Below are 18,727 nucleotides of genomic sequence, written 5' to 3' on the forward strand. Positions count from 1 at the left end.
TAGCACCTGTATTTACAGTATATCAGGCAAACCAGCCTGTAACCTCTTCACACCAGCCTGTAACCTCTTCACACTGAGCTTCGTTTCATCTTCCAGTTATTTATCTGAATGCTCATATGCCCGATTTTCGTAGACACATTTTACCATCGTCTGAGACTGAGCTGGAAGCTTTGTTTCCTGCCAAGAATCTTGAGAGGATAATACATATCCAAGCAGTTTGCATCAGTGGCAGAGCATCTAAATGCCCTACAGAAGACAAACACAATATATTTGTACACTCTCTGGGCAGGAAGACAGACAGTTCTTCCAGTGGATGCACTAAGACATGTAATGGATCGTGCTGTATATATTCAACGATGGGTCAAGGCACAGAAGATCAGGCCAAAGGGAGAAAACCACTGCAGGTTGAAAAGTTAGAAGGCATTAAAATTACATACAGAAGAAAAGGGTGTAGTCTTGTCGATGGGAGAAATGGACGAAGATCAGAGGTCTGGGCTCCTTGCCATAGGCTACTTGACCCCAGGCAAGTCTTCCCAGATCCCATTTCCCCTCCTACCCTTTGTCTATGTGGCTCCCAGGAGCTTCGAGGCAGGGTTGTCTCAAGCACAGGAGTAACAGTACTTTATCTTGGCCATTTCTCCTAAGAAATCACTTCTTACATACATACATACACATATGTATATGTAAGGCGACCTTCGAGATAGCGTAAGAAGCTAAACAGGAATAAACACAGAATGTCTTGGGAACATGTGGGAGGAGCAGAGTTCACAGCCAGTTATTAATCCACTTTCAGGACACGGCTTTTGCTGAAGTTAAAAATTCAATTTAAATAAAAAAAAAATAAAAAAGAAAGGTTTTATCCCGAGCCAGCGGTCTGGCTCCAGCCTCAGCACCCGCCCGCCGTGACGCCGGCGGCGGAGCGGAGCAGCCCCCCCGCGGCCCGGCCCGGCGCGGGCAGCCCCGCGGCGCTGAGCTGAGCTGGGCTGAGCTGAGCTGCGCGGCGCTCCCCGGCAGCGGGCGGCGGCTCCGCGGGCGGGGGCTGAGCCCGTGGCCGCTTGTTGATCGCGGCCGGCGCCGCTCCGCGCTCCGGGCTCCGCGCCGGCGCCCAGCCCAGCGCCCGGGCTTGCCGCTGCGCCGCCGCTCGCATTCTTCCATTGCAACAGTGTAAACCACTCCTTTTTTTGTTTTTTTCCCTCTCTCCCTTTCTTTCCTTTTTTTTTTTTTTTTTTTTTTTTTTTTTTTTTTTTTTTTTGCATGAAGATGGCGGCGCCTCTCGCCAGCAAGGCAGGGTCCGCCGGCACCACCAGCAAGCCTCCCTTCCCGGAGCTGGATTTCCGATCGGGAGCCAGGGTGGAGGAATTAAATAAACTCATCCAGGAATTCACCAAGCACGATCAGAGGGAGTACGACGACCAGCGAGCCCTGGAGATCCACACGGCGAAGGACTTCATCTTCTCCATGCTGGGTAGGGCAGGGACCGCGCGGGGCGGGGCGGGGGCGATGCCGGCCGGGGACCCCCGGGCAGGGCTCCCGGCGGTGCGGCACCCGCGGGCCCTTTCCGCGCGCCGGCCCGCGGGGGTCTCCGCTCGCAGGGCGGCTCTCACCCCCAGGAAACTAATTTTTCCTGCCCTATCCAACTGGCCTTTGGCAGCGATGTATTTATAAGCACCGAGGAAAGGCTGGGTCGCAGAGCTGACCGGTGCCTGAGAAACACGCCGAGCCAGCAGGGCTGCAGGCGAGGCGAGCCCGACCCTTTATTGTTTTTCTCCCCAGCTATCGAGGCATAGGAAACATGTATTTTTTATTTTTTAATTTTTTTCTGGACTGCTTATTTTGGTTATTAGACCGGCGGATGCTTGTACAGGAGCATCTCCCGAACTGCCTTTCTTGCTTAGGTTGCAAAACTCGCAGCGAGTGGAGCAAGTCGGATTGTGGCGGGGGAGTCTTCATCTGTGTGAAACTTTGACTCGCGGGCAGGGAGCCTTAAACCAGGGTGAAGCGTGTGTTGGCCCTTGCGGAAATCACCTGGGCTCTAGCATGACTAAGGCTTCTTAAGAGTATCAGTAGAATGACTAACAGCTCTGATTCTCCAGGTAGTCCGTTTCTGATCAATATTTACCTGGAATTGATTAAGAAATCACTCAGACGAATAAGAGCCTTCAGAATGCAAAGGGATGCTCTTTAACATGCAGATTAGACCTTGAAATCAGTCATCCAAGTTTCAGTCATTGTCTTAAACATTCAAACATTTTTGCTGAAACAGCTGCTGTGGCCAGTGAATGGTTCTTTGTAGCTCGGAGGTGCACATAGACCCTTAAAGCATGCTTGGCACAAACCAAGTGTGTGGTCTACACGTACACTCTGAATAACCTACATCACTTCTCATCCAGAAACACAGAGCTTTCCTATTGCAATAATTATTATTTTCTGTATCGAAGGATTGTCACTGTAACAGACCATTTCCTCTGTAGCCATGAACACACCTACACTGTGTAATGAGAATCTGCCTGTCCCACTGGTTATCTGTAAGGTACCTGGAAAAGTGAAATTGCCCACTGTATGGGATTTGCACAATTTTATATGTGCATTGCTTTTTCACCAAGGGCTGGACAGGATATAGCCGACTAAATTTAGCCTGAGAACAAGAACAACAAGTTGAAAAGTCAGTAGTGTGTGTATTTATAGTTGCAGTTATAAATATTTTTCTCTTCCCAGTTAAACAAAAACAGAAATGATGTGGTGAAGCCATGGTTGCATAAAAGCCTGTAGGATTTTTGTTCTTGAAAATCTAATCTGGTGGAAGTCATCCAATATTATCTGATACATTTTTCAATCAGGGCTTTAAATAACTGTCTGAGGAAGCATGGCTGGATGGGTGGAGAGAAAACAGCTATAGCTGCTGTGTGGCTAGCAAGTAGAGAAAGCTTTGTATGATCCTGTTTAAGCATTAATAGTCTTTGCAGGGTACAGGGATCACAGAATTTCTTCCTGCCTCGTGTGGGAGAAGGCAATAGAAGAATGAAATGGAGCATGCCTTGTATTTCTGCAAATGCACCCTAATGCCTTGCTGTTCATGAAATAGGGAGCCTTAGGCTGTTTAGAAGTAATGTAAATTAATGTGGTTGTCTTTGTTAATATAATGACTGGGAGATGAGCATTCTTCAGTTTTAAATGTATAGCTAAACCCTTGGTTTCAACAAGAGCTATATTTCTGTCCAAATTGTACCTGATAATTTTCAGTAAGTCTTGTTTCTGAATACAAAAAGAGACTTGAGGACTGAGCCCAGGACAGAAATGGAGATGGGATGTCGGATTTGTCTGCCTTAGACCCAGAAGTTGTGTTTGTGGATCAGATCCTTCTTAGCAAGAGAGGCACTTAAATCTAAAAGGATTTAACTTATTAATAAATAGCTCTTTCCCCTGTGCCTGATCCCTCCCATACGTCCTGCTCTTATCTCGTCGGGTGATGATAGGAAAATTAAACATAGCTTTCCTGATTTAATTACACTGGTGTGTAATTGGTGGATGAATGATAGGTGAGGAGACCTTGTGAAGATTTTCAGATGTTTGTACTCTGCATGGCTTGCCCTCTAGGTCAGATTTTGCTTTTAATTTGTATTAACTCTTTTTCATCTGTGTTGCCTTGCTCTGGCTATAAGCAACTCAAGCCTAGGAGATCTAAAGAGTTGGACTGTGAGAAAATTAGAGAGAAGTACTACTTGTCGTGTGTTTGTCCAAAATCTTGTGCCCCAAGCATTAGAAGAGGACTGCAAATGACTTACCTCTCTACTGGGGAAGTGAGTATTTTCTGAATGTGGGTGGTTCCTGGACATTCACAGTCCCTTTCACAGTCACTAAGACCATATGGTCTTGCCAACACCCTACACCAAAACAACAGGTGTGTTTTGTTGCCTTTATTGGGTAAATTCCTGTATGCACACTGAGCTATGCCTGATAAATACTTGTCTCTTTGATTCAAGTATGATTGAGCTTCAGAGGAGGGAAAGGCTACAGGAACCAAGAAAAGGAGTGGAGAAAAGACAGCCTTGTGTGCTGGGCAGAGGGCTGGCTAAGAGACCAAGTCTCTGCCTACTAGTCATGAAAGGAGCTAATTACTTATTCCCCTTATGACTCAGTTTTGGGGGGTTTTGTGCTTAAAGAGTGATAAAGGAGTATTTTTATCAAATGATGATATTACAGCCATTGACATTTTGATTTTTAAAGCACTTGCTGCCATTGTGATGGGAAGTTCGTAGCAGTCATATTAAAAAGCTTTTAAGGGTACCTCACCTTGAGAGTATTGTTCTTGCAGTACAAGTACTTTCAGGAAATGCTTTAATAAACACTACCTGTCTCTTCTTCAGCACGTAAGTAAAAAGTGCTTAATGCACAGATATAGTAGGCTTAAAACCCCCATATATTATGCTCTTGGGAACTAGAACATTGCATATAAAATAACTTCCTGAAGTTTCTAGTGCTATTGCTGCCTCAAACCAGCTCGTTATTTGGAATACTGACTCTAGACTTTTACATAGCAAAAAGAGAAAGGAACAAAGATATATGAATAAGTACAGACTGTATAGAGCTGTATTCTTCACTCCAGCTACACAACAGGATTCAGGCATCTAGAGGAGTTTTCAAGTTCTTTGGGTTGGTGTTTTGTTTCTATTTCCTACTACAAGACTTCTCAGCAGAGCCAGAAGACGGATGCCTAGGACATTCATGCCATTCTTCTTCCTGAGAAATCAAATCAGGGAAAGGACTAGTCTAAATTGGTGCTAAAGTGGCCTTTTGGGGTTTTAAGGCCTCTAGTGTATCTTCTTGTCACTTCAGTGATTTCTTCTCTGGGAAGTGCCCAGCAGAGCAGGCCATACTTGGAGCATCTGCAGCCAGCTGCAACTTGGAGCTGTTGACAAGACCTCTAGAGAGTTTGTCTCAGCACCTGATACAGGAGAGATGGTGATCCTATTCTGAGATCATTTCCTAACTCTGCTGTCTGCCTGCTGCTGCACTGGGTGTGTGCTAGCAAGTGTTTGTGATAGAGGCAAGTCTCAGAGTGGAAGTGGGGCTGGCATCAGCAAATGATTTCTGCTGCCAATACCAGCTTCCCAAATGGAGTGAGCCACCCTGCTGAGCCCCTGCATCTGTAGCAAGGCTTCCAGCTGTTTCTTGGACTGATGGACCCCTAAAATATGTGCTGTGGAGGTGCAGATTGCTGTGCTGGCAACACAGGTGTCCTCACAATAGCTTGCTTTTATCAGCAGCTTCTACAAGCAAAGAATTTTCCAGTCTCCCCCTGTACCTGAGGGGTAGCAGAACAGCATTGGCAGTGTAACTCTTGTGTGGGTTTGTGTGGCATTTTTTTTCTCTCCTTCCCTACCTGCCATAACTTGCTGATAAAATCTATTGTAGATTAGATTTCAGGCATTCTTTGAAGAGTTAGCTGTTTGTCTTGGATACATCATGGAAATTCTCTGGTTCCTGTTGTAGCGTGGAGCTGATGAAATAGCAACAGGATTGGAGTGATCTCTCTAGGGTTAAGTCTTTTGTGTATGTGTGCCTTCTCTCAAGAGAAGCCAATCATGATAGGAGCACACTGTACTCTGAGGCCTATGTTAATAAAGGCTCCCTGCTGGCATTCCCTGTGCTGCTGAATGCATAATGCACAGCTGTTAAAAACAACCTTACTCCATCGCAGATTTCATTTCTGGCTCCACTTGTGTCTCTCTTCCCTGCAGACCACATGTTTCTGTATTTGCATTTGAGGCTGTGGGGGTTTCTTGGTGGTTTTGTTTTTCTTAATTAAGGGACAGTGTACTAAACTGGTAAGGTAATCCTACAAAGCATTGGTAGCTTCTATTTGGTTGTACCTGTCAGAAATCAACCAATTTCATCCCGTGGGAATTAGCTAAAAAATGTTTGGTAGCCTCTTCTGTCTCTTTGTTCCAAGGGTTTGCTCGTCCATGTATGTGTCATCAGTGAAAATAGATAGAAAAATCTTTGTCTCAATTTGTTTTAAGATGCTAGTATTTTACTTGCTCAACTGCTGTTTTGAAACATTAGCCTGTGATGTAAAGTATTTAGTGTAATAGCTAGGAACATGTCCTAAGGGCACAAATTCTCATGGCAGGCTTGTCAGACTGCCCACCGCCTGTTCCTTTAGTCTGTGGAAATATTTGTAAAAGATTTGGGTGAATACTTGCCAAGCCCAATTATGCAATTATGTTTTAAGGGCAATTTTATAATTACAGTGGAGGATGGTAACCAGGATACAGGAGTTGTTGAGGTTTTGACTTTTCCTTTTTTTTTTCCTATGTGACTTTGCATGAATGCTAAAATATTCGGTGCAATTCGAGTTAGAAACCAGTTGTTCAACTTTCTTTTAAGCAACTGGCTACTTTTATAGGTGAAGCTAAATTAAAGAGGACTCCAACATTGCTCAGGAAGGTTGGAGGCCGTGTTTTATTATAGCTTTGGTAATCTGCAGGTTGAATGTGTACTCAGAGACCTAGAGTAGCCCATAGACAATGTCCAGTCTAGAGGAAATGCAGAGGGTAAAAGTGTTGCCTGGACTTCTCAAAGATAATCTCCAAACTTGCAAATTTTTTTTGGCAGTTGGTAATTTTTATTTGACAAATGTCAAGTTCCTGCTTTGCCTCCTGCACAGCTGAAGCTTTTGCCCCTTTTTTTGGGCCTTGACACGTGCACTTGCATTTAGGGATCAGTTAGGTGAGACAGTGCCAGGGAGAGATGTGGTTAATGCCAAGATTGCCTTTCACCTCCAGTCAAGGAGTCTTGAGTTGCAAGGACTGCTTCAGCATGACACTGTGAGCAGTGACTGAGATGGCAAATTGCCCTTCCAAGGATAGCTGTGTGAAACCCTGTGGTGGCATCTGCAGGCAAAGGCTCTGGAATAGACCTGTCAGGTTTCTCTAAGAAAAATGACCTTCCATTGAGTCCATCACCTTTGTCTGGGTGATGCTGCTGCATGAAGCTCACTTGAGAAGCAAGAGCTGTACATCATTTGCTGTGAAAAGAGAGGCTGAAGAGTTGAGCGCATTATATAGGGTGACATATCTCCTGGCTTTTCCCTTAGCAACAGCTGGAGTGGGTTAAGTTTCATATCCTAAAAGAAAACCGTTAATTCTACCCATTGGTACCTTGGCCTGCAATCCACTGAACAAGGAGAAAATTCCTTGAGAGTGACCGTCCCTTCGTGTGTACAACACACTGTGTTACATTTAAACTGGTTTTAATTTGCTTATCTTGGGGATATGAAACAAGCAGTAGAGTAGGCAGAGTTCTGGGGAAGCAAAGGGGAATATCTGCCCCATTTTTTCCCTTGGAAATGCAGAAGACCTGTCATGGGAGCTAAGCAGAAAGCAGCTTTGGAGGCTGAATTTACAGAATGTCCTTTATTGGGAAAAGAGCAGTGAGCCTGCATGGGAGCAAGGGTGAGAGAGCTGAAAAATGACCTCTAGCTGCATGTCTCAAGTTATGGGTCTGAGTCTTGTCCTGATGACTTGCAGTATGGTGTGAGTTCAGGAGCTGAACTGTAGCTTTATTGAAACTTTCAACCATATTTCATAGGTTCCCTATCTTAACTATGGATTTTATATCCAGTGAAATTTTATGACTTCTGTTAGCACAAATCTCTCTTACTGTCTGACTAAAAAAATATAGGAGCAGACTTTTATTGGGTTTTTTTTTGGTTTTTTGGGGGGAGTTTTTTTGGGAGGGCTGTGGGGGGGTTGCTTTGTTTGTTTGTTTGGGGATTTTTTGGGTTTGTTTTGGTTTTTTTTTTGTTTTTGCTAATGGAACCAGGAGGTGAGACATTCAAAATGAATCCTTCAGCAGCAGCTGATGTTCCAATTGACAGATGCAGCTATGGATTTTGCTGTGTTTCATTAAGAGAACTCCACTGTTTGCTTTCATTTCTACCATTCTGTTGCATTCCCTTTTATTGTAAATAGCAATTGTCCTGGACTGAGTGGATTAATCTGTGCCTTCATACTTCAGCCAAACTGACAGGTCTCTGAATCATGTACTTCTGCATTAGATAAACTTTCTGCAGTTCTTTCAAAGCACTATTTCAGTGACTGTGTGGTTGTATAGGAATCATTCCTTTTGAAGAAGATAGATTCCCTGCTCCCCAACATATTTGACTTTTGAGCTTTTAATAAACACTCAATGCTAAGAAAGTTGCAACAATCTTTTTAGTGCATTGTGTTTCAACTGTCAGACAGTCTGATTGTAACCTAATTTAAAGCATTTAATTAGAAGGTTGTTAACATATTTCATTATCAGCATGCTGGTGTCAAAAGTACAAATACCATTGAGTGGGGGTGATTGGTTGCTCTAAGGTTCATAATATCCATGTCTTTGACACAGCAGTGGTAGCTACTGCCACCCACTCATGTTTAGGGCTGTGGGCAGACATTTTCACAGCATTGGGTGGCTTCAGCTGGTAGAACAGGAGGTGGGTGGCATCTATTTCAACCTAAGAAAATCATTCTGTGGGTGAAATACTGAGTCAGAGTGAGGACACCCTAGACCTCTGTTCTGAACTGCCCCCAAATTTATACAGATCTATGCAAGTTTCTGAATATAATGATATGTAGTAGGGCCCTGGTACTATGAGAAGCCTTCCTTGTCTCCTGTGCTTCAGCAGTCTGTGATGGGTGGGGTGGTACTGCAAGAGTGGAACATTGTGGTGCTGCAGTTCTTCATGACAGGATGGTTTAATCATGCAACTCTTCCCTGTAAAGGGAAATCTGGTTCTGAGAGTCTTGCTATGAAAACTATTTAAATAATGAAGGCAATAGTTGTCCTGTCATTGGGTGTTGATCTAGTGGCTTTGAGATCAAGTACAATTCAACATCTATGAGAGATTACTACCTGACCCAGTTCTAGCAAGTAATCTTATTTTGTACTGAATGGATCCCAAAGCAAAATTGGGACAAATTAGTTTAAAGAATGCATCCTGTCCATAATGTGCATACTGATGCAATTTGGCAGTGTCAGGCAGTGTCTCTCATTAGAAGGCAGCACTTTGGGACAGAAGGCAAGGAAAAAATAGGAGATGTGGCCAAAACTAGAAATCCTGCTTGGATAGCCATTAGCAGTGATTTTTTTTTTTAATTTCCCATGACACACTTATAAAGTCATAATTTAGGAGAAAAGTAGAGGTTTATGTGTGGGATGTCACTGATCTGCCAAGAGCTTCTTTATGTGGCTTGCAGTCAGACCATACAGAATTTCTTCCACTGATGGAGTGAGATTTCATAAATGATTTGGTCCAGAACTGCTGAGCAGCTAGAAAACACTTTCAGTTTCATCTGGAAATAACAAAGTCAGTTCTTGCTTTACTTGCATAATCTGCTAGGCAGTGTGCTTTTTTTGTTCTAAAATGTCTTAACTCTCCTGTTCCTGTTTGTGGGATCTTTTGGCAGTGCTCCACAGCTCTCTCTCAAGGATGGATGTTTTTATTCAGTGGTGCATATTTGACCTGGTTTAGAAAATCAGGTGCTGAGGTTATGAAGGAGTGGTATTAAGCATCTATCAAAAGTGCTAAGACAAACATTGCAATTAGCTTCTGTGCCTTTCCCTTCAGCTTTTCTACTCTTTGCATTTTAATAGTCTGAAGAACCGTGTCTTTGGGATGTTTTGGGTGGCTCCTCTTGGAAATGAATCCCATGCTAGTAGCTCTGGCTGTGCCTGATCCACAGGCACGTGCTTGGAGATATTTCGTGTTTGTTCTGTACCTCATTAATTAATATATAAGTTAGTGGTAGAACAGCAGGAAAGCTGTGTTTGCTGACACTTCATGAAATAATGATTTAATCCTTTGTGACACATTCCTGCTGAGTGTCAAAGCTGATAACTCTAATCTCTGTCCCTAGCTTAGTACAACAGGAGCCTGTTCTAGAGGGCAGTTTGTATGATCTTGCAAGCTCTTGTAGGTACTTTGTGACCAATTCATGTAAACTTTTTTTGTACATTGCCACTCTTGAGTGTGATTGTACAGGATTGTCTGGTGCACTGAGGAATCTGGAGTTGAGAGCAAACAAAGGAGCTAACATTTGTTAGCTGTCTTCATTTGAAGCTGTCTGCTTCAGATGAAATAAAGGTTGTTCCATGAGCAGCAGGGAAATGCCCTCATTTCCTTCTAAATGCACCTCTCCCTTTGCCAGCATTCAGAGCAAGCATGGTTCTATTGATCCAGAGATGCTCCTTGACAGAGCTTTAAACTAGTTTGGAAGAGGGAATGATGGACCAAGAGGGTCTCAGTGCCCTGAGCTGGAGGACCATGACTGAGAATGATCAACTCCCAGTCAACCATGAACATGTGTGGGATCTGCTGCTCCAGCTGGAGCCTTCCAAATCTATGTGGCCTGATAGAATTCATCCAAGAATTTTTAAAGACCTGTTGATGTTATCACAAAACTTCTCTTAATGGCTTTTGAGTGGTCTTGGGAATCCAGAGAGCTCCCAGCTGTCTGAAAGTTGCAGGCCTGTCAGTCTCACTTTAGTGCTCTGTAAGGTTATGGAGAAGATTATTCTGGGAGATATTGAAAAGCACTTTGGAGACAACACAGTCATTGATCACAGCCAGCACAGCTTCATGAGAGGAAAGTCTTGCTTGTTGAATCTGATTTTCTCATTTTCTTTTATGACAAGGTAACAACCTAATTACCTTTCCATCAGGTACAGCATTGCCAGCTGGGCTAGGGGAGGGGGATTGTCCTGTTCTGCGGTGCACTGGGACATCCTCACCTCCTGTGCTGGAGGCAGTTTTGGGCACCACAATATAGGAAATTCTAAACTATTAGCATCCAAAGGAGGGCTGTGAATGGTGAAGGACCTTGAGGGGAGGCTGTGTGAGGAGCAGCTGAGGGCACTCGGTCTGTTCAGCCTGGAGGAGACTGAGGGGAGACCTGACTGCAGGTACAGCTTCCTCCTGGGGGGAAGAGGAGGGGCAGGCACTGATCTCTGCTCTGTGCTGACAGGGACAGGACCTGAGGGAATGGCCTGGAGTTGTGTCAGGAGAGTTTAGGTTGGGTATCAGGAAAAGGTTCTTCCCCCAGAGGGTGGTTGGGCACTGGAACAGCTCCCCAGGGCAGTGGTCACAGCACCAAGCTTGGCAGAGCTCAAGAAGGGTTTGGACAATGCTCTTGGGCACATGGTGTGACTCTTGGGGGTGGTGGTGAGCAGGGCCAGGAATTGGACTTGATGATCCTTGTGGTCTCCTCCAACTCAGCAGATTCTGTGATTCTGGCAAACCCACGACTCTTCATTCTATGTGATTCTGAATCCTAGGTGTGGATGCAAATCTTTATGCAGGGATAGCTGAGAAACTGCTCTGCAGTAGTTAGTCCTTGAGATACAACAAGCAAAGCTAGCTTCTGTTCTGGCATGGACTGTGAATCGCTGTTTAAAAGCAACTTTCGGTTTAATGGTATTAAACAAAAATGGGCAGCTCTGCAAATAGAGAAGGGAATGTCAATGTAGCAGCAGTTCAGAGCCTCTGAAATTCATCTTTTATAGTTGCAATACAGTGTGCTGAATGGCAGATCAAGTATTGATATTTACCCCTTGATATAAGACCCTTAAAGCTTGAATTGCTGAAATATCTGTATTTCATAGACAGTAGAGCAACCATGTGCTAAGCAATCAGTAACCTGAGGAAAATAAGAGGAATGCAAGTCTCTCTGCCAGCACAGCATATCTCTGAAAAGCTGAATTAAATGTCCATGTTTTTTCCAATGAGCAAGCTGTAATGCACATCTAAGTGCATTATTGAGAAAAAGGAACCATTACAATTTGATTGAGCATCTCTCAGAGGTTTGCTCTATGTAATAAGTTGTCTGTAAAAGTTTGACCCCTAACCTGCATTTTTTCTCAACATCCTGTGAATTTTTTGTGGATGTGCAAAATTTACAGTTGAGGCAACAATTTTACAGTAAAAAGAGCCCCTTTGACACAGGCTTGTAACATCAAAGAAAGACTGTTTCTGTCCTGTTATTTTAATTGTCTTGGGGAGAGATTCATATATGCTATATAAGCACTTAGCAAAACTATTTTCATATTATCAGAGCTGTAGAGTTAAGTTACAAGTTAGCCTGGAAAATCGAAGTTTAAAAAATTATTTTGATCCTCTTAAACCTAAATTCTGGCTCTGAACTAGGACACTCATGACTTACTTAAAAAACTGGACAAACCCTCTCATTCCTTCACCCAAGTCACATACAGGAGATCTGGAATCATCTTTTTATCTAAGCTGCTGCTTAAAAATTCAGGTAAAGAAATTGCTGTTTAAACATCTGCTCTTACACTGAGACCAGTCTTGTAAGACATTGCTTGTATATGTATGAATCACTCTATTGTTCTGTGTATGTCACTGAGTTCTCAGATTTTTTTAAGTAACTCTTTCTTTACCTTAAACTGTGTATATGCCTTTGTTTTATTCTATGTGGAGGTCTCACCCCCTCCCAACAGAGCTGTTCCAGTGTGACAGGCTTCACTGGGCCAAGGCCAGCACTGCTTGGCAAGGACTGTAGGAGCCCTATGGAAGAGATTTCTGTCTGAGGGAGACAGGAGTGAGGGAGACAAATGAAGAAAATCCCCAGACCCACAGCATGTTGATAGACCTCCTGTTGTTCTTAATTCGTGTCTGTAAATGGCACTGGTTTCCGCTGTTGTGCACCAAGACAATAATAAATAACAATCCTTAGCATTTATATACCACTTCACAATTTTCAGTGTGTTCAACACACATTAACTAATTCAGCTGAGATGCACATATTCTGTGAGCAAAACTACTCTTCTTGCTGCCCAGGGGAGCCTTTTATTACAGCTGGGACAAAGCTTTTCTTTTTACCCTCAACTGGAGCTGTTGGCAGGAATGTTCTATACAGGGCCTGTGTCTTTCTTCCTGAAGGTTTTAAGCATTTGCACATACCCCTGTTTGCACAGGAATTGGATTACTCCCAAGTCATATGTGATACTATGAGAAGGATAGGAAGGAAATTTTGTCTCTGCAAATATGCACACCCAGGGTTAATAGATTTATGGTTTCAGAATTTATCGAGTTAGCAAAGATGTGGCTACGTTAAGTGCATCTTTCTGTGCTTGCATGAGGCCTTCAGGGACCACCATCTCCAGTGGTCCTCAAGGCTCAGGAGGGGAAGATGTCTCTGTCAGTTTTGACTACATTGGATCATCACACCATATGCTGAAGAAAGTTGAGGATGCTTGGTGGTTTTGGTGCACTAGATCCAGCACCTGCTAGGCCACCCAGCTGTCTTTTGGGGCAGGAGAAAGCTCAACAGAAGCCTATTGCCATGTAAGCGGTGTTTTGAAGGCAGTTAAAGACATTATGCCCTATTATTTGTGATCCTGAATCCCAAACATGTTGTTTAGGGTCTCAGATATGTACTGGCATGAATCTAATCTGTCTGGCATTTGACTCATTTTCTGCCTTGGCATTTTGCATATGTGTACAGAGCGGGTGAGAGGGAGTTTGATGAATCCCTGTCTGCATCTTCAAGCTGAGCAGGACTGGTTCCACATTTTCTTTCCAAGAACAGCACCATTTTAGCATTCCATTAGGGTGACTAGAAGATAAGCATCTTATTCAATCGGGTCATATAGTGTGGGATTAGTGATTTACCTTGGAAATAACTGTTTTGTAGTCTTTGTAAATTGATGCCTGGTACTTCAGAATGGCTTTACAGTTGCAACTCTTTTTCTGATCTGAGAGGTTTAGTTATAGCTGGTGGTCACACTTCTGGATTACCTCTTTGTTTAATTTTTTAGTAACCTTCTGGTTTAGAAATGGTGCCTGCAGGTGTGACCTGAAACTGCTTTTGCAAGACCAGCATAGAGGATAATTTTCCTATAAACGGTTGTATGAACCAGGAGCACCATTAGCCTTTTAGGGACCTAATTACTCAGGCAGGTAGCAGTGCATTTTGAGATCAGAACTCTCATCTTGCTACAGCTCTTCCTTCAGCTAACAGTGCATGAGAGAAAAACAGCATGTTTCTTGCAGGTGATGATTTCTCTTTCAGTGGCTTTGATATCCTCATTTTGTGTTTGAAGGTAATGTGCAGATTGCTGGGTGGTGTCACTCAAAGTGACTGACTGAGCTGCTGTAGCATGTGAAGATGTCTCCAAGACAACTGATTTCCTGGTCAAACAGCACATTGGCTTCTGCCATGAGACATTTGAAGGGAGCTGGTGACTGAAGGAGTAAGATATTTTCACAGTTAATTATTAGCACTGTAGCTGCCAAATGCAGCTCAAAGTCTAAGGCTGAAAATGTACTTATTAAACACTGCAAATGAATAACTTAAAAAAAAAAAAAAAATTGTGGTATTTGATTAGCAAACTTCTACCAAATAACAGGAATTAATTCCCTCCCTTCACAGTTCTTTTCTTACAGTTGGTATATGAAAAATTTAGGGATCTTCTTTTACTCTCACATTTTGTTGTTCTATGTCACTGCTACCTTTCAACTTTGCTTTTTACGTATTAGTGTGCCATGTTTTTTCTAAAATATGCCCAAAAAATCAAGTGTTTGTTTCCATTTTCCTTCTGCTCTAAAACTCAAAGTTTTAGTGACTGTTCTATTCTAGTTAGGATAATAAAAGCTTGAAGCACTGGATTTTCCCCCCTGTGTTATCCCCTCCTCCCAGTCCCCTTTGTCTCCAGAGGAGCAGTATTACTGAACAGGTGTACAGCATTTCGAATTTTTTTTCTTCTGCATTACAAAAATTAAAATTTTCTTCTGAAAATATTCCTATGCCCATCCTGTTTCACTTGGTCCAAACCAAAATCCAAAATATCTACATTTTTTCCTGCCCTCCTTGCAAGGCTTGGCTGTTCTGCTCAGCTGAACAAACCCCACCTTTCTTCGCTTTGGAATAAGAAATCAGCAGCTTGTTGATTTCTGCTGCATTAATACTCTCCTCCCTCCCAGAGATGTAGTGGTTATCAGGGGTAGGGTGGGAACTGCTGGCTGTTGTTTTAATAAGATCTCCAGCCCCAGAGACAGCACAGACTGAAGAAGCAGGAGCAAAATATGCTTTCTGCAGCAGTGGGTAGTGAGAGCACAGAGGATGCTGAGAATGCTTGAAGATTTTCAAATGATTGTGCAGGAGAGACAGGGAGTTGTATCCCTGCTCTGACCTCTGTCCCATGGCACATCTGAACCTGAATTCTCAGCTAATAACCCCTGAGCTGCCTTCCCTGAGCATGCCTGCATTCGCTGGGGAATGTTAGGAATGTGAATTTCAGCACAGTGCTGCTGCTGCTCACCCTCTGTTCAACTGAGAGCTTTAGAAGCTGGTTTGGGGTTGGTATTGCCAGGATAAAACCCCATTGTGGTTTGCAGTATTCTTTAACTAAAGATTTATTTTCCTGGGTAAGGTTCCATTTAGAACAGCAGGAGTCAACATCAAAGAGCTAGAGAAAGGCCTCTTCCCTTTCCCTGACACAGCACAGCTCCAACCTTCTGCCTTCACCATCCCCTCTCCCAATCTCTTTGTTTTTAAGGTATTACAACTTCAATGACTGGAATATTGAAGAGACTGTAGTTAGTGTTGTATTGCTCACAATTACAGGGGCAATTGATCTAAGGAGGCAAGAGGACAAAGCCCGTGGGAGGGTAGAGCTGGTATCACTGATGCAAACCTCTCTCTTTTGATGTCCCCTCCATGCTGATGCAACTCCACCTCTAGCCTCCAGGCGCTTAAATTGTTCCTGCTGGAGGATGTGAGAGGTCTGCTCTTCACCCATATGGGAGGAAGGATGGAAACTGGTCATGTAGGGCCACCACCTGCACAGCTCTGTGAACTGTGTGCCTTTTGCTGCATGTGTGTCTCACACAGCAAGGCAGCAGGAGTCTGTGGGTTTGTTTTGTAGCAGATATGATAACAAGGACACTCCTTAGTCAATCCCTGTCTCTGTTTCTGGTGGATAGTTGAAGGTCCTTCTATTTGCTTTGAGAAGCAGCTGACAGAGGAAGGCAAAGCAATTTGTGTCCTCAGCAGGGCAGAATAACTGAGTGACCAGCATCTCTGAAAGATCTTAAAAGTGCATCTTGGAGTCTCATCCAAACTGTGTTAATGCAGAATTCCTACACATGCCAGTGTTCAGTGCCACACCTGATAACTAGACAGTGATTAAAGGTATTTGAGATTCTACATGCAATATGAGAAGCAACGTGGACCAAAATGAAAACCCAGGGTGATTCTGGAGGAAAATGTAGGGTTATTTTTAGGGTTATTGCTATTCTGCTGTGCACCAAAGAAGATAATGCTCCAGCTTTGCACTACAGTTCAGCATTGTTCTGCCTTATTCCTCATTTCTTGGTGCCATCTGTTTTTACTGGCAAATATTGGCTGCTTGAGCACCTCTTTTTGTGACTGTGTATCTACTCATTTAGATGCTGGACAAAGCAGGAGTTTGAAGCAATCCAGGCCTTATGTTCTGTATAAAATGCACTTATATTTGTTCCTGGTCATCTTACAGCAAAGCTATTTGTGCCCTGCCTGTGTCCTGGCTTGCAAGCTGCAAATGTCTGGATAGGATTTATTATATCTGACTATAAAATTTTAAACTGCTTTTAATGGTAGATGTTAAATCACTGCTGCCCCAATTCCAATCTCTCTGCAGAATTTCTGAGTTCCTAGGAAGGCATTTTCCCTGCCAGTAACCTTTGGTTTCTGAGAAAACAGAGGTGAGTTACAGGGCTGTTCACAGGATGCTGAAGCACTAGTTTGGTGAGGGACCTGTGTGCTGGCCAGTGTCCAGGCATCTGTCTGGTTCCAGAGAGCAGAGCCAGGCAGACCTGGTACGGCTGTGATGTGACTGAGGGATGTTTGTATTGGTGTCTGGGTGCAGACACTCTGCTGGGACACAGGGACTGAGTGTCTCTGCTCTTGGCTTTGTTCCTCCCTGATTGAAGTATCTTTGACACAGCAAGAAAACTGGAATTCAGTGTTTCAGCACTGAGCTGCTTACAACAAGCTATTTTATTTTTGTACATTTCTAATAAATGCTGAACTGTTCAGTGTTGCCACTCAATGTGGCTTTGTCCCTTGCTGCGGGGAGTCTCTGCATAGATTTCTCTTGAGACTGGTGAAATGCTTCCTCCAGGATGGCATGAGATGCACACTGTTCCAGCCGAGGCTGTTGTTTGTCACCTTTGCCTAGAGAGCAGTGGCAGCACTAAAACAGAATCTAATGTTTCTCAAATCAATTAATAGCCTTAAAGCCCTATTCATCAATGTGCAAAGACAGCTGAGGGAGGTGGGCAGGAGATCTCCTCCTTGCCAAGGAGGGGGAGATGCCACCTTTTGTGCTGCTTTTGCAGGGGAGGCAGAGAGCTACCCAGGGCTTCCCACTCTCAGGCCTATGCACTTTACACTGCTCCATCTTCCTCATGGCAGCCTAGCTTTCCATTTCATCAGCAGGAGTACCATTTAGTATGTTTTGCTTTAACCTAAAGCTACACATGATAGAAAATTGTAATCCAAGACTAGGCTGGTAGGAATTGTTTGACAATCAGCATATCAGAAACGGTTGCAAGAATTTACAATATGCTGTGGCAGCATTTTCCAGAGCTTGTGCTTGACTGAAGCAGGACAGCTCCTGTCCCTCATATGGTGTTTAAAACCAATGTTCATAGCAGTGTCTGCAGTGATGGCAATTGGAAACAATCTTCTGGACCGGAGTAGCCAAAAACTTAAAACATTTAATATTTGATAATTTTCATCTTCTGGAAGATCTGTGCTGTCTAACTCAGGGTTATTTCACTTCCCTTATGGTGGGAAAGGCAGGCTATCATCAGTAGAGACTGGTAATCCTGGACCAGGGTTTAAGCAAAACCACTTTCAGCAAGAATGTTCTCCACAAGTGGTTCTGCCTGTGTGGAGTTAAAAGGAGACTGACTTTTCCTCTGCTCATTCTCACACCTCTGAAGGTTGAGCAGTCCATTTTAACAGCGCTGCCGTATGGCTTCTTCCCATATTAGAAAGGAAGTTGCTGAATGTGGGCATCCCAGGGTGCATGCGTCTGTCTGTCTGGACCTGTCCCATCAATTAAACAGGAGCTGACGTCATATTTGAAGGTCAGCTGTTTTATAACCTAATATTATAATTTTTTTTTTCCCCTCTGGGTTTATTATCTCTCTCCAACCTGCAGCTCAGCACCATCTGGTGCAGGCACACAAGGGAGAAAGATTAGAGAAAGTAAAGCAGCTTTGTTCGCTTCCCCCATTGCTTCCGATGTACAGAGGAGTCGGCAGTCTCTCGCAATATTGAATTTTAAGTGGTGGGAAGTGGATCCTGTTCGCTATCCAAGAGAGGTAAAAATAGTCTGTGCTCACCAGTGGTCTGTCAGGAAGTGTCTCAGGCTTCCTAAGGGTCCTACTGCAGCCACAAAGTGCACTTTGCTGGCATTTTATTTTCTATTTTAATAGTCTGGGTTTTTAATGACCTGTTTTTCCCAGCACACATACTTTCCTTACCTGTAAATGAGGTAAATCTGCAGTGCTGACCCGACTAGTCTGCTTTAGAGGTGAAGATCTCCAAGCACCTGAAGTGCATTTACACCTGACAGAGCCAGGCTGTCACATCACACATGTTCTGCCACACAGAGATAGCTCCATCTTCCCTGGTGGCATCTGTCTGCACACACCAGGGAAGTGAACATTTACTTA

The 18,727-nt window shown here is 43.6% G+C and overlaps 1 protein-coding gene across 1 annotated transcript in view; it reads left to right on the top strand.

The window, feature by feature from the left end:
• The first annotated feature begins 1,234 nt into the window (after positions 1–1,234).
• MB21D2 (Mab-21 domain containing 2) overlaps positions 1,235–18,727 on the top strand; it is a 59,184-nt gene continuing 41,691 nt past the window's right edge. Inside the window, exon 1 of the mRNA XM_033068845.2 lies at positions 1,235–1,465. Coding sequence (XP_032924736.1) covers positions 1,255–1,465 — 211 coding nt within the window. The 5' untranslated portion in view covers positions 1,235–1,254. The remainder of the gene's footprint in view (positions 1,466–18,727) is intronic.

The sequence above is a fragment of the Catharus ustulatus genome, chromosome 10 (genome assembly GCF_009819885.2).
Source record: "Catharus ustulatus isolate bCatUst1 chromosome 10, bCatUst1.pri.v2, whole genome shotgun sequence".
NCBI lineage: Eukaryota > Metazoa > Chordata > Aves > Passeriformes > Turdidae > Catharus > Catharus ustulatus.